General features: G+C 43.0%; 1 protein-coding gene across 1 annotated transcript in view; it reads left to right on the forward strand.

The window, feature by feature from the left end:
• glg1a (golgi glycoprotein 1a) overlaps positions 1-10,580 on the forward strand; it is a gene marked incomplete at its 5' end in the record, with an annotated part of 31,627 nt that extends 21,047 nt beyond the window's left edge. The window contains 3 exon segments of the mRNA XM_012858214.3: positions 161-281; positions 2,035-2,141; positions 8,946-10,580. Coding sequence (XP_012713668.3) covers positions 161-281; positions 2,035-2,141; positions 8,946-9,113 — 396 coding nt within the window.
• Positions 10,581-17,082: the final 6,502 nt, after the last annotated feature.

Consider the following 17,082-nt stretch of genomic DNA (forward strand, 5'->3'; position numbering starts at 1 on the left):
TGTCGAGAGGGAAAAACAAACACATTTTATTGTACTCGTGTTCTTGCAGTTTTGTTTCTGAGCAGTTGTCCTACAAAATCACTTTGCCTTTTTTTCCCCCATTCTTAGTCATGTGTTGCAATCTCCTGCTGCTCATCCTGTTGTTTTTACCTCCCTGCAGGAGGTGCTGAACCTGCTAAAGGAAAGCAAGGCAGACATCTTCGTTGATCCTGTACTTCACACTGCCTGCGCTCTGGACATAAAGCACCACTGTGCTGCCATCCCACCTGGCAAGGGACGCCGTGAGTCCTCAAACACTCATACACAAACCCTTAAAAAAGCCAACTGACATCCTAATTATTAGGAGATATGAAACATTTAGGCTTTTATTTGACTCTACCAGGGCTGTCATAACAATTATTGTAGTAATTGATTATTTTGGTAATTGATTATTCTGATAATTAATCGAGTGATCGGATAAACATTTGGCACATTTAGCAGATTTTTCACTTAATTACTTAAGGTTATTTTATGAGTAATGGAAATAAAAGAACACATGCAAATAAGTAATAAACAAAATAAAATAATGATTTTTTAAAAATAATAAGCAGGGTCCTCACCAGCACATTTGTCAGAGTTACACTGAAATTAGACCATCAGTACAACACGGATTTTTGTGAGCAACACAGAAGAGTCAGTAAAGCTCTTTCAACATGCATCACCGCAGCTGTAAACCTCTCAAACAGCATAAGCTAGTGCTAGCTGTTATTAGCTTGACAAACGGCCCCCTTCAAGCTGCACTACACAACGCTTCTCTGCGGGAATGCATCCTGAGAAGCAGTGAAACAATACACCAACGTGCGTGTCCCTGAGACTTACACACAAGATAAAGAAATACGAAAAAAGCTACATTTGAAGTTAAAGGTGTACAGCACAGAAAGCCTTATCAGAAAGGCAAGAAATACTTTGCAAATTATTAATAGATAATATCTAGATAAAATTAAATGTTCAAGTCAAAATGAAGAAAAAACAGTAGTTGATTTACAGAATGATGTAATATTGTAGTCAAATGTTTTTTGTTGCAGAAAACAAAACCATTGCAGAACCGAACCAAACTTTTCTCTAAATGGACAGTTCTATTATGTCTTTGCAGGTTTGTAATGGAACCTGCTCTTAAAATTACTTTCATTCTGCAGTGAAAAAGCTCTGCTTTGTTGTTCCCAATATCTTCAAACTGTCACAGATGCTTTCTTTTTGTCTGTCCCTTATGGTTATTTTACATGACAACCTAATACTCACACCTGCACTCCTCTCTGTTTTCACATAATGCTGTTATCCTTACCAGATTGGCCGCAGGGCCACCATGTTGACCAATCAAAGGTTGTGGCGAGAGCAGAAAGATGGGGAATGATTAGCACTGAGCAGAAGAGTTGCTAATCTTGTGCAGCTAGAAGCTGTGGCAATACAAGCCAGCTCACTGTGCAGTTTTCCTTTCTCTTAAACTGAACCCTTCCCTACACATTTAAAACTTTTAGTCTTTCTCTTCGCTGCTTTTTGCCCATCACTGTCTCCCTTAATAGTAGAAAACTGTACTTGGGATCCATTTAGCAATAGCGGTAGCGACCTGGCTGGAACACAGTGCACTGAATAAATAAAAATGATATAACAAAGCCTCGAGGCAGATGATTTTGCCTCCATGAATTGGTGAATCGAGGTCAATTAATCATTCCATGATCCGTGACAGCCCTAGACTCTACTTCTGTAGTAGTTGTGATACATTTTTTGGGCTGAAAAACAAAGGAGCAAAAAATATATAACTGCACATTGTTTTACAATATGTCATGTTTTGCAGTTTGTTTTTTCTTCTCTGTTTAACAGTGTCCATTAGATACATTTGACATCAGTTTTTTAGTTTTTATGTGGTTTTCATTTAAATTCAAACTGTCGAAAAAAAACTTGAACAGCGTCTTAGTTTATTTGGCATCGGCATAAATGTAGTTGCTGCTGCATTACCAAAGTTAAACTCTAAGTGATAAAGCTACGTTTCTTTCTTAGAAATGTCATGTCTGATGGAGGCACTGCAGGACAAACGTGTTCGTCTGCAGCCAGAGTGCAAGAAGAGACTTCAGGATCGCATTGAAGTGTGGAGCTATGCTGCCAAGGTACACCCTCATATTGTAAATGCTGTCAGAGATATTCTGGTACCAGTGGAAAATCAACTCTGCACTTTTTACACCAAGCAGTGAACACAAATACTGAGCTGTTTGCTCAGACCTTGGGGTTGTGCTGTACAGCTGCTCTCACAAATGTGCTGGTGTATGTTTTAGTTTTGGTACCAGTGTGGTGACAACACTACATATTTTACTCCAGAAAGCAAACACAAACAAGCACTGAGCTGTTGGCTTAAAATGAAGAGTTTTTTCTGTGCAGCTACTCTCACTCATGAACTGCAGGACTGTTTGTTTTAGCTTTGTTCAAAAAGTTGCTAAAAGTTGTTGGTGCTAGTTGCAATTTGAAAGAATATTGCTAAAGGGGTCTGAATATCGCCAAATATAGCAGCAAAGATGCTAAATGGGCAACACTGGACTGTCTAGTTTTCCCATCCTCCAGAGAGCAGCAAGGTAGACCCCATAGACATCATATACGTAGACACCCCATTGGACGCTGCCGGCCGCTAGGCTGACGTGCCTACAGGGTGGCCATCTTGGGTCAGACCACAGATCAGACAGCTGCTGTCAAAATGAATAGGAGGTACCTCAGATCTAATTTTAATCATATGTTCACAATGCTGGTGACCTTTCAGACAGATTACACATATTTATTCAGAACCAAAACTATTTAAACTTAAGTCAAACTGGATGAAAAATGTACACGCACTTACATATTTTGCAGTTACATATTAATCTAATATACACACAAATTATACACACATAAATCTCTTTCTTCATATATATATATATATATATATATATATATATATATATATATATATATATATATATATATATATATATATATATACACACAGACACTGATCTACAGACAACAGCACTTATCTACATAGGAGCAAAACTACAGACAAGTGAGAGCAAAGGTGCTCATAACAGCATTTAAAAATGATATAATACAAACCGCGATCTGGGGAAAAAAATCAACAAAAAACCTAATAACGCATCTTAGAATCAGATACATTACAAAATCATAGCAAAACCAAGTTTAATGTACTTTTCTCTCCTTCCATTCCTGCAACCCATTAGCACATATTGTGTTTATGCCGGAAAAACTGTAACTTTAAAGCATGAGGATTATCTATCATAAAATCTTACTTATGGAAGGCAGTTCCCCAGGATCTGGTTCGTAGTGTCCTTTTATTTGCGCACCCATAAGCGGAGTAAAAGTCGGGTTTACTGGGACGTAGCTCTGGAAGTTTGCTAACTTTCAATACAAATTCGAAATTATGTATTAAGTTAGACAATCATTTAATTCAATCAATTGGTCCCATGTAGCCCCTAAAGGGGTGACGTTTTCAGTCAGTTGATTTATCTGGAAATCGGGTGAGAATTCACCGGATTCAGAGTGTCTGAAAACATAAAGTACATTTTCCTGAATTGACGTGTATTCTCTCTGAGCGCAGCTTGGTCTGACCTAATATGGCCGCTCTGTCGGCACGCCTCTCACCCGACGACGGGGCGTCTACTACGTATACATGTCTGTGGTAGACCCTAGCAGCCAGACAGGAAAGAGCCAGCCGTGTTGGTTTTTCAAAATAAAGTACATTTTAACGTTCACTTTATAGGGTGTGTGTGTTTGTGTGTGTGTGTTTTGTTGTTTAGCCATTTATGAAGACATATTCAGGATACAATTATATAATCAATATGGGCCTAAAGTGCCAACTCTCAGCTGTAATTTGAGAGTCACATCCAAATTGGAGCATAGGTTTAGGAGTTACAGCTCCTTGATACGTACTCTTTCCAAGGGACCAAAAGTAGTGACTCAGAACACTGCAAAATAAATAACCAGGCTGCATGGGCTCCTCCCTCGTTAACACTGTCATCAATTAAATAGTTAAAAGGCATGGAGTTGATTCCAGGTGTGGCATTTACATTTGGAAGCTGTTGCTTTGAACACACATGTGGTCAAAGGATCTCGCCATGGAGATGAAACAGACCATCCTGAGACTGAAAAAAAGAAATCCATCAGATAGATAGCAGAAATGTTAGGAGTGTCCATATCAACAGTTTGGTATGTTCTGAGGAAAAAAAGAGTGCACTGGTCAACTTGGGAACTCAAAGAGGCCTGGACGTCTACAGAGGACAACCGTGGTGGATGATTGCAGGATCTTTTCCATGGTGAAGAAAAACCTTTACAACATCTACTCAAGTGAAGAACACTCTCCACGAAGTAGGTGTATCAGTATCTAAGTCTACCATAAAAAGAAGACTTCATGAGACTATATGACGGATTCACCTCAAGGTGCAAACCATGAATCAGTCTTAAAAATAGAAAGGCCAGAATTGACTTTGGCATAAAGTTCTGGAACAACATTCATTGGACAGATGAGACTAAGATCAATCTGTACCAGAATGATGGGAAGAAGAAAGTTTAAAGAATTGGAACAGCTCATAATCCAAAACACGTCACATCTTCTGTAAAACATGGTGGAGGCAGTGTGATGGATGGGGGCATGCATGGCTTCCAGTGGCACTGGGTCACTTGTGTTTATTGATGATGTGTCAACACAGATGCAGCTGGATGAATTCTGAAGTGTATAGGGATATACATTCCGCTCAGCTTCACAGTACAGATGGACAATCCAAAACATACTGCAAAAGCTACGCAGGAGTCTTTTAAAGCAAAGAAGTGGAATATTCTGCAATGGCCAAGTCAATCACTAGATCTCAACCCAAGCAAGCAATTATTTCATTTGCTCAAGACAAGACTTAAGGCAGAAAGACCCACAAACAAGCACCAACTGAAGACAGCTGCAGTAAAGGCCTGGCAAAGCATCACAAAGGAGGAAACCCAGCGTTTGCTGATGTTCATGGGTTCCAGACTTCAAGCAGTCAAAGGATTCTCAACAAAATATTGAAAAGTAACATTTTACTTAGGGTTATGTTTATTTGTCCAATTACGTTTGAGCCCTTGAAATGAGGAGCGCTTGTATAAAAATAGCTACAATTCCTACATGTTTAATCATATATTTTGTTCAACCTCTTTTATTAAACCATAAAGTCTGCACTTCACTTACATTGTAATTTTATTTGAAATCGAATATGGTAGCATGCAAAGCCCAAATCATGAAGATTGTGTCACTGTCCAAATATTTCTGGCCCTAACTGTATACACTACTCAAAAAAATGAAAGGAACACTCAAATCACAATTCTGTGACAGCAAACAGTCCACTTAAGAAGCAACACTAATTGACAATCAATTTCACCAGCTGTTGTGCAAATGAAATAAACAGGTGGAAATATAGGCAATTAACAAGACACCCCCAGAGATTCTGCAGGTGGTGACCGCAGAGCACTTCTCAGTTCATATGCTTTCTGGCTGATATGTTGGTCACTTTTGAATGCTGGACGTGCTTTCACTCTAGTGGTAGCATGAGACGGAGTCTACAACCCACACAAGTAGTTCAGGTAGTGCAGATCATCCAGGATGGCACATCAATGCAAGCTGTGGCAAGAAGGTTTGCTGTGACTCAGCGTAGTGTCCAGAGCATGGAGACGCTACCAGGAGACGGGCCAGTACATCAGGAGACGTGGAGCAGGTCGTAGGGGGGCAACAACCCCGCTGCAGGATCGCTACCTCTGCCTTTGTGCAAATAGGAACAGGAGGAGCAGACAGAGAAAACCAAGATTGGCAAATTTGCCACTGGTGCCCTGTGCTCTTTCCAGATAAAAGCAGGGTCCCACTGAGCACATGTGACAGATGTGAAAGAGTGTGGAGATGCCATGCAGAACATTCTGCTGGCTGCAACATCCTCCAGTGTGACCGGTTTGGCAGTGGGTCAGTAATGGTGTGGGGTGGCATTTCTTTGGGAAGTCTCATAGCCCTCCATGTGCTCGCTAGAGGTAGTCTGACTGCCATTAGGTACAGAGATGAGATCCTTAGACCCATTGTGAAACCACCCTGGGTTCCTCCTACTGAAAGACAATGCTGGACCTCATGTGACTGGAGTGTGTCAGCATTTCCTGCAAGACGAAGGCATTGTTTACTTTTAACACTATGCTTAAAACTTTCCTTTTTGACAAAGCTACAAAGCTATTTGACTACTTTTTGTATCCACTGCGCTAGTGGAACAATTATTCAAATAGTTTTTTGTTTTGCCTCAGAAACTGCATTTTTAATGTCACCTCACAAGTTTTCTGTTGCAGTAAAGTATGAGGATTGGGCTGGCCATCTCCATACTGTTAATGTTATTGGTCTGGAATCAAGATGCTCCGGTGTGTTGTAAGTTAACAGTGAACAAAGTAACAACAAAGTTAACGCATTAAAACTGGCAGAGTTTAACATTTTACTGCACCAGGGTGTGTGTGTGTGTGTATATATATATATATATATATATATTAGGGCTGGGCAAGTTAACGCGTTAATTTCGCGTTAACTCATTAGACCATTAACGACGATATTTTCTTTAACGCGCATTAACGCATGTTGCTCACATGCTTTTATTTTGTGAAGGTCTGTTGCTGCGGTGTAGGGGTTTGAATCAGAACAGTAGGTGGCGATGTGAGTTAGCCTGGCCAAAGTGGCTAAAAGGAAGGCAGTCAGGCAAAAGATGTCCAGTGCAGCAGGTGGTTTATTCACAAAAAGGTGTTGAAAAAAATATTTACAAAAAATCTCAAAAAAAGAACTAAAAGGTTTAACATGGCTAAACAGATCAAAACTGAACATAAAGCAACCAAAATTAATGTCACGTGCACACAGCTACACTGACCTGGTTCTCTCCCGAACCTCTCAATTTCTTGTCTTTTATACCTTTCCCCACCAAGGTAGACAAAATGGCCTCCAATGGACTCTCCCACACAGGCACCCCCAAACAATTGATACATTTCCTATCAAATGTATCATTGTTAAAATCAATCCAATTCAGCACTATCTGAATATGAAACAATGCAACAATTAAAATACAAACAGCATTAAATTACACAATGCCCAAAACTTAATATGGATGGATTACTGCTTCCCCCTCTTCAGATGGTCTCTTCCTGTGCCAATCCTCCAACAGGAAGGCCTAATTTCCAGGAAGTAAAGTAAAACATCAGGTAAATTCACTGAAATAAAATACACAAGATAAATGAAAAAAACAATTACAAACTGAATGATTTGAACCACGATGTTATAGTAAATAATCATTAGAAATGCAAAACATAAACAAACCCGGGATAGTATATATATCTGCAAACTAAAGACTAAATACAATATGGCTAAATCAAAACAAACCAGAATGTTACCAAATGTATATAAACAGACAAATGGTGTTCTCACCCACTTTGTCACAGGCGATAATGCGCCAATAACCTCGCTGTCAGCCAAACCTCGGATTCAAAGAGGAACAAAGGTGCTGGCCGGAAAAAAACAAAGCCGACATGCGTAAGGCGGTGTTTCCCGCAGGAATTTGCTTAGGCGAGGCGGTGAGTTGGCGAACGGAACAAGTTTTGTGCGGAGCGGAGCCTGCATCGACGCCGTCGGTGAAGTCGCTTCTCGTTTAAAAGCATCCATGTGTTTTTGCCTGTTTTTCCCTGTTATTCACTATATGCACGCGAGAAAGCAACAACAAAAAACTGCGTGTTAACGTCAAATAAACGCAAGCAATGCAAGCATATCGAGTTAGCAAGCATTTCAGTTTAAAGTTCTTCCAGCAACAAATATGACAGAAACAAGTTAGTTGTAACCACTGCCAAGTTAAACTTTGGTATTGAACATATGGTAATGCTGCTCCCTGCTGTTACCTCAGAAATTGCCTGTTTTTGGTAGATTTTTTCCTCATAAAGAGAATTCCCTGTCAGTGGCAATAAGCTTTAATTTATTATTATTGCTATTTTTTGTTTTACATGTTTAAGTTGAGCTTTACACTAAATATGTGTTACTGACAAGTGCTACAAATGTTACAACACTTTTGTTCATATGGCAGCAGAACATTAAAATAAAGTGCTCTTTACACTACTTTTGAATTCATTCTTGGAGTTTGTAAATACAATGCGATTAATCGCGATTAATCAGGCAAATTATGCGATTAATCGCGATTAAATATTTTAATCGTTGCCCAGCCCTAATATATAGATAGATAGATGGATAGATAGATAGATAGATCGGTGACTGACCAAATACTTTTTTGCTTTACTGTACTGCTGCGACTTTACAAATTTCTGTGCTAATAGCTCACTCTGGGCACATACAAAGGATTTCTGATTAAATTATCAGCCCATGTTGGTTTATTATATTTTATTTCAATGTTTTACATTTCGTTTTTGGTAAGTTTTTTAGTGAACGAAGCGCTTGTATTTATAGTTACCCTGACATACCAAGTGTCCGGAAGTACAATATTATGAGTAAACAAAGAGAATCAATGGAGCTGAGCAAGTCAGCAACACTCAGCGGAGTGTAAATCAGGGTGGACTTTGAACATGCCGAGCTGTTACATTACTGCAAGGCATTGCAGGACTGTCTACTGGCTCTTACATTAGCTGTGTCAATTGTCACAATCATGTTTTCAGATGATCTTTTTAGAGCCTGAAAATTATTTTTCCTCAGGCATGACCAGGATACATAAACATTGTTTTGCCATCTGCCAGCAGCACTGCAGAACTAAGTAAACACAATCAGGACAAACACTTGGTGTATATTGTTTTATTTTAAGATCAATATATGGATTTTCTGGGGTTTTTTTAAATGGTCATTGTACATGACTAGGCCTCTTTAACCCGTCTACTGTCTTGCTTTCTCTCTGTCTGTCCCCCAGGTGGCTCCTGCTGAGGGCTTCTCAGACCTGGCAATGCAGGTGATGACATCACCATCCAAGAACTATATCTTAACTGTGATTGGTGCAGGTGTTGCCCTGCTCTTCATGGTTGGGATGTTTTGCGGTAGATTCACCAAGCGAGTGACCCAGGAGCTGAAGGACAGGTAGACCCTGCCCATCCGGGGTGTCAGAAGGAGTCAACAGTAGAACTGACCACCTCTGAGGAGTCTTTTACACTTTTCCTGAACTCAGATTTTTCTCATGAGATAAAAATGCAAAAACACAGCTGCAGCATCAACCCTGATTTATCCTCTTCGTGTTTTTTCTTTTTCTTTTAATTGCTATTGGGAAATTACATTATTCCCAAACCGCACAGTTGAAACTGGATATGACTTCCCAAACCTCAAGAGGCCATTTTTCCTCTCATTTTGTTCTCCAGATCTTTGGTTGGATATGTGGTACATCCTAATGATTTCCATCTGCCTACCTATTGCAGATGCAGTATTAGTCTCCTCTCCTACTTTTGTTTTTTGAGGAAGAGTGAGGACATGAAGGAGTTGAGGGGTAAACTCTCGGAACTGACTGCCGGATAAAACAGTGGAGAATAAAACCATCCATCCATCCATTTTCTGACCCGCTTAATCCCTCACTGGGCGAGAGGCGGGGTAAAATGTAAATGTGTAGAAAGTGGGATGGGATAAGGCTTGCCTTAAGCTGTGTGTCTTTTGGCATCTATGTACCTCCAATATTCTTGGTTGTCTCTCTAAGTGGTTTTTCTCTGTTTTTTTTACCACTTTGTAATATATATTTTTTTCTTTGCCATGGGACTGCCAGGAAGCAGTGCCAACCAAGCCACAAAAGCAGAGCAAACACTCTGTCACCATTTTTATTGATGTTGTTTTTGCTCAAACAGCCTGCAACCTGTGCTTTCCTCTGTTGTAGCCCACATCCATTGCAACTAAATCTGTGCCAGTACCTCCTACTCTTCCCAGCCACTTTTAGCATTCCTTTGCGGAACACCTTCCTATCAGACATCCTGGTCAGAGATCACTGCTGCTGCTGATCCCGGTCAGAGTAGAAAAAGCTTTATTTCTCTTTTTTTTTTAAACTAGCTTTGTGCCAATGTGTACCGTGTTCAAGACAGGCTGACAACATTTTAGTTAAAAAAAAACTATTGGAGATGTGAAAACAGATAAGATCGTTACAAAGATGTGAACATTTTGTGTAAAGATACTGGAATCATCGTTTTTTTCCCCCCATTTTTTAAAAATCTGTGACTTAATTATATTGTTTTGTTATAACTTTATTTATTATTTACGCATGGTTTTCTTTGATTTGAATGTTCTTTCTGGCTGCCTTTTTTCCAGCAAGTCTTTTTTTAGGCAGGGAGGAGAAACTGAGGTCTGAGTTCCTCCAGTATCTTTGCTGATTTTTCATGTAGAGTCAGTAAATGGCCAATATAAAATATTTCTCTGTCAATAAGCTTTGATGCTAAAATTGAGCTATAGTTTTGTGGTAGGTTTGGTTTTCTGTTCCATGCAGTTCAGTAGTGTTAAAAAGACTAAAGCGGGCAGGACAGAACAGAGAATGCTGGTGAAGATTCTCAGTCATAAAGGTCATGGTTATTCCAAAAAAGTAAAAAACAAAACATCTGGACTTGTTTTCTGAAGTGTGAAGACGTTTTGCTTCCTATCCAGGGAGCTTTCTCAATTCAAAAAGTCAGGAGTAATGTGGAGAATCAAGCTTTATACTACTGCCCAACAAAGGCCTTGTAATGGCTCAGATAACATACAAATTCAACAGAAACAGGTCCACCCCCTTAGTAATGGGGTGTCGTTAAAGTCATTAAGACAGCAGATTGAACCGAAACTGGTCCACTCCTCTGTGACGGGGAGTCGTTAGGGTCGTTATTGGCCTGGCTTGCAGGAACCATGTTTTGATCACCCGTATAAGGGTGAGAATTGAGGTGACGATTGGCCAGAATCAACCTTAAAGCTGTATTGTAAGTTTTTGAGAGTTGGAACCTAAGTCCTCCTCCTCTGTTTAAGGTTGTTTTTTCTCTCTTTACGTAGATGGCTTCCTTCACACCCCTTTCAAACTACCTGTCTTCTTTGTCCAAAATGTAAACATTTTGGTCCTCAAGAGTGTCCTTTGTCCTTAAGGTGTAGTAGGTGGACCGCAGAGTCTTGTTCTGAGGAGGTAGCTCTCCTGTGTTGAGCCATGCGTCTGTGGAGAGGTTGTTTGGTTTCTACAATATAAAGAACAGAACATTCCTCACTGCACTGAACTGCATACACCACTCCACTCATCTTAGATTTGGGGCTTTTGTCCTTGGGATGCACCAGCCTCTGTCTGAGGGTCCTGTTTGGTTTGAAATGTTCTGGGATTTTGTGTTTGGAGAAAATTCTCTTGTTTTTCAGAGACTCCAGCAACATATGGGATGTCGATGTTTTTGCGTTTATTCTTCTCATCCTTATGTTCTGCAGCGGGTCTTTTGGATTTTCTTGCTGGTTTGGGTACCCACAGGTTTGGAGGGCATCTTTGATGTGTTTCTGTTCCTTGTGCTTCCCTTCTGTTTTAGTAGGGACATGCTCGGCCCGGTGTTGTAAGGTTCTGATGACCGAAATTTTGTGCTCCAGTGGGTGGTGTGAGTCAAAAAGGAGGTATTGGTCTGTGTGAGTGGGTTTCCTATATACTTTAATGTTGAGGTTTCCATCTCCTTCCATGTTCACCAAACAGTTCAGAAAAGGTAGCTTGTTGTCATTGGCATCCGCTCTGGTAAACTTGATGTTGTTGTCCACAGAGTTGACCCTGTTTGCATGTTATCTAAGCCATTACAAGGCCTTTGTTGGACAGTAGTATAAAGCTTGATGCTCCACATTACTCCAGTCTTTTTGAATTGAGAAAGCTCCCTGGATAGGAAGCGAAATGTCCAGTTTTTTTGTTTTTTACTTTTTTGGAAAGAACAGAGAATCTTTCTCAAATTTCTCATTTAAGCTTTAATATAATGCAATCAAAATATAATATCCACACTTCAAACATAAATTAGCTTAGTTGCTTGATGAAATGATTATTTTTTAGTATTTAGCATCTTAGAAACCAGAAATTTAAAGGTATGGATTAAGATAAATGTTTTGTCCTATTACATCTGCTGATGAGTAAAATGATCCATGGATGTTTTTATCTCAATGGGTCTGCTGCTCAGCCTACCGTTTGATGCCTACAGAGCAACATTGTTGGAGTGGTCTTGAAAGCTTGGGTCTTGTTGTCCTTGAGGTTTTGGTGTCCGTTTAGGGACAATGTATAAACTAACAAATGTGCTGAATAGGACGTGTGTGTACGTGTCTGAGTATGAGAGAAAGTGCAGAACAACTGTGTGACTGCCGTATTTTTCAGATCATAAGGCGCACCGGATTATAAGGTGCACTGTGAATTTACATGTCTGTGTGTCTTTGTCCACACATAAGGCGTACCGGGTTATATGGCGCTCTAAATATTCTTCTCAAGTGTGTAATATCTCTCCGCCCCTCCACATACACTGTTCTCTATCCGTCTCTGTCAGGAGGACAGAACAGTTAGACTACACTGCCCTGTTTCTAACATAAGGCCAAAATAAACTTAACTTTTATATGAATTAACTGACTAGGTTTTATTGTTGCTAGCGCGTACTCCGGGCGTAGGCTGCCTAAAGGCTCCCACATACTCGGGTGTACTGTGCATACTGTGAGCTGCGTGGACTCCGCACTGACTATCCGCAGACATTTTACCCTTCATAGTCAAAAGTACTATTGCCAAGATTTATTGTGGTAAATTCCTACAATTCCCACACTTTTTGCCAGTGGAACAAAGTGGCAGAACAGATGGTAAAATGTGTGATTAGCTAGCTGAGCACCTAGAGCTGTTTCTTTTCCAGCATACCACCTGTTCGTGAGAACAAAGGGGGACCGCGATGCTGTGTGTCCGCCTGCGCTTGGAGCAGCTTAGTGCATCAAGCTCGGTGTCACATGTAAAAGAGTTTGATGCAAAGACTTCATACCGACGAGAAGTTTTTAGTGTGACACTACATACCTGTATATGCGGAATCCATGCAGGGTCCGCCTTGAGTACGCCTCGAGTACCTGTGGACCTCCGTGACGTGAAGTACGCCCAAGTATGGGGGCCTTTACATGAATGCACTTCTAGTTTCGACATTAGTCAGGCAGTTTTGTAGACAGCTCAGTGGTCTGATCAGGTAGTTAAACAGTGTACCGTAATGCTCCGAATATCCATTGAGCGGAGCGGCTTCGATTTGAACATCTTTTTGAGCCCATTGTACCACATAGAATCAGTTAGTAAGCACAAACGTAAACATATATAAGGAGCACTGGATTATAAGGCAGACTATCAATTTTTGAGAACATTTAAGAATTTTAAGTGAGCCTTATAGTCTAAAAAATACGGTACGTGTTTAGTATTCTAAAGGCCCGTTTAAACTACACTTTTTTAACCGAGCCGAGACCAGTCTGAGCTTGGATCAGTTAACCGAGCCAAGACGACCGTTTACACACAAGAGTTGTCTCTGTTATCTCGGTTCCTTGGTTGCTCCTCGCCTCCTAGTGACGATCTGCGGTACTACCGCTCTCTGGGATTGAAGGCGGGACCGAGCAAATCAAAAAGGCGGCGCCCGTAACATTCAGGATGTTATGGTTTGACATAGTCGGCTTTTGGGACGTGGATAAGACAAACGAACGTCTTATAAGGATTTACAGACGCAGGAAACAACAACAGACACTGAGGTTCATCATACTGCTGAGCAGAATCATCTCTGGAAACCGTGTGGCACAGTAAGGAAGCTAGGATTATTATGAATGTCTGAAATTTGTCTGAATGGAGTGTGAATCGGGACGTGCAGCCAGACACGCCGGAAAACCCGCTGACAGTCAGCTGACTGTAAGGGGATGAAGCGATCTGCTCATGCGCTCTTTATCAGAAAACGGGGCCAGAAAAAAAAACAGGCCGAGACCTGCTCAGGAACTAGTCTGCAGTTAGCGCGGTCCGGTTATGTTTAGCGCGGTCCAGTCTGCTGACCGTTTACACACAAGAGTTATCTCGGTTACCGAGCTCGGACTGGTCTCGGCTCGGTTAAAAAAAGTGTAGTGTAAATGGGCCTTAAGTGACAATATGCTGGACGTGTTGACTTGTACTGCTACTTTGCCTGAACTGCCTTTTTTCAATCTTTTTTTTTTTAATCAAAGTTGTGCCTAATCACCATCTGGCTGAGGGTTTCTTTAGAATTGTACGTCCCTGCAGCTCCCAACAAATGTTGGACAGATGGACCACATTCACGTCATATGTTAACTGTTGCCTAGAGTTCAGGCTCTGTGGGCAGCTTGGTCTTCTCGTTTTATTGTCTGGGGGAGGTAATGCTAACAGTTTTTTTTACGTTTGTGATGGAATATCTTGTACATATTTGTCTGAGTTCACGGAGCTCCTGATTGTTTTTCACAGTTTCCTCTTCTTTTGTTGCTCTGAACTGAAAACTACAGATAGTTTCTTTTTAATAATAAAGTGTGCAAGGTTTCTATTCTGCTGTCCAGATTTTTGTTTTCAGAACGGTCTTTACAGTCGAGCCCACAACATTAGCCAAGCAGACATATTGAGTGCCATGGATATATATCTAAGTGTATGTCTTTGTACTGATGCCCCAAATAATAATGTGAAGTGAAAAAGTATGCATGTAAGAAACCTCCCTGTTAGCCAAGTGAGGAAAAGAGCTGTATTCAGTAACACAGACATTTTATTTTTGTGGATATTTTGGACTTAAAGTTCATTTGGAAATTATCTCATCATTGGGTTTACTTTATATTTCCTCAATGAGAAAGAAAATGAGATGTGCTCACACTAATCAGTTTGATTATTGACACATGGTTGCTATACCAGAAGGCTGTTTCACAAAAGCAGAATATAGAAATCCAGGATGAGAGATAAAGCTAGGCTTGACTTACTGTGATCAGTGCATACTGGCTTTATCTGTTCCACTAAAGCCGGGCGTACACTGTACGAGTTTTTCCCCTTTTCGGGCCGATTCTTCAGTCGTGCGAGCATTTTTCGAATCGGCCGAATTTCAGCTTGATCGTAGAGGGGGGGAGGAGGGGGGACTGGCTTCTCACAACTATCTCCCGATCAGGAATCAGACGATCGGTGAAAATCAAACATGTTTGAAATTCAGTCGGCTGTCGTGAGGTTTTCGTAAGTGCATCCTGCTGTTCAAGCAGAGCTACGAGGGGGCGCCCTCCCCTCCTCTCCGTCCCCGCCAGCGGAGGGAGGGAAGCGGGCGTCCCTGAAGCAACCTCCGGCCGGTGTTGGGGAGGGCGAGCCGTCCGGTCCGCGCAACGCGCTGGCCGCCTGTTTCAGCACTTCTCCGCGGTCCGCAACGCGCTGGCCGCCTGTTTCGGCACTCCCCCGCGGTCCGCAACGCGCTGGCCGCCTGTTTCGGCACTCCTCCGCGGTCCGCAACGCGCTGGCTGCCTGTTTCGGCACTCCTCCGCTTGCTGGGGGGGGGGGGGGGGGGGGGTGTGGGCCAGGCGACCTGCCGTGCCGCGCGGCCGCCGATGTGTCTCGTCCCTCCTCTCTCCCCTCCATTCCCCTGACGCCCGGTGCCTCCTGCGGGCCTCGCCAGAGCTGGGCTCGAACCCCTGCTCTGGGTCCCTGTCACCTACCGTTGCTCCCCTGCCTCTGCCTCCACAGCGAGCGGTCCCAGAGGGGACACGACGTACAGTGTGAGCAGTCCGGTCTCGTCCGAGCGTCGCGCCGCACAGATCGTGAGCGGTGAACTTTTTAAACCCCGCGGTTCCATCGCACAGTTTGAGATGTATATAAGTACCACGACTGAAAAACTCGTACAGTGTACGCCCGGCTTTTGCCCTATTCGGGCCGATTCTTCAGTCGTGCGAGCATTTTTTGAATCGGGCCGAATTTCAGCTTGATCGTAGAGGGGGGGAGGAGGGGGGAATGGCTTCTCACGACTACCTCCCGATCAGGAATCGGACGATCAGTGAAAATCAAACATGTTTGAAATTCAGTCGGCTGTCGTGAGGTTTTCGTGAGCGCATCCTGCTGTTCAAGCAGAGCTACGAGGGGGCGCCCTCCCCTCCTCTCTGTCCCCGCCAGCGGAGGGAGGGAAGCGGGCGTCCCTGAAGCAACCTCCGGCCCGGTGTTGGGGAGGGCGAGCCGTCCGGTCCGCGCAACGCGCTGGCCGCCTGTTTTGGCACTCCTCCGCGGTCCGCGAAAAAACGCGCTGGCCGCCTGTTTCGGCACTCCTCCGCGGTCCGCGAAAAAACACGCTGGCCGCCTGTTTCGGCACTCCTCCGCGGTCCGCGAAAAAACACGCTGGCCGCCTGTTTCGGCACTCCTCCGCAGTCCGCGCAACGCGCTGGCCGCCTGTTTCGGCACTCCTCCGCTTGCTGGGGGGGGTGCGGGCCAGGCGACCTGCCGTGCCGCGCGGCCGCCGGTGCGTCTGGTCCCTCCTCTCTCCTCTCTCCCCTCCTCTCTCCCCTCCGTTCCCCCGACGCCCGGTGCCTCCTGCAGGCCTCGCCAGAGCTGGGCTCGAACCCCTGCTCTGGGTCCCTGTCACCTACTGTCGCTCGCCTGCCTCTGCCACCACAGCGAGCGGTCCCAGAGGGGACACGACGTACAGTGTGAGCAGTCCGGTCTCGTCCGAGCGTCGCGCCGCACAGATCGTGAGCGGTGAACTTTTTAAACTCCGCGGTTCCGTCGCACAGTTTGAGATGTATATAAGTACCACGACTGAAAAACTCGTACAGTGTACGCCCGGCTTAAGGCCAATCCAGGCTCAGTAGATGGGACTATGTCAAGCCAGGTTTCAGGATTCAGGTAAATGCCCATCCCCAGCTTTTTTCAGACCATGATCACAGTTTCCCTGCTGCTACAATAGATGAGTCATGAGATGGCAAATTTTGCACACCTGAGGGGAAATGCGTTTGTTCTGGAGGAGACATAAAAACAGGGACCATAGAGTTACAGATATTGTGGAAACACCAGGCTTTGTTGACAACATATATATTTCTTTATCAGCCATTTATCTAATTCCCTCAACACATGCAATAGTCTATTAAAGGCGTTTCTCTCAAACATCAAT

The sequence above is a fragment of the Fundulus heteroclitus genome, unplaced genomic scaffold (genome assembly GCF_011125445.2).
Source record: "Fundulus heteroclitus isolate FHET01 unplaced genomic scaffold, MU-UCD_Fhet_4.1 scaffold_39, whole genome shotgun sequence".
Classification (NCBI taxonomy): Eukaryota; Metazoa; Chordata; class Actinopteri; order Cyprinodontiformes; family Fundulidae; genus Fundulus; species Fundulus heteroclitus.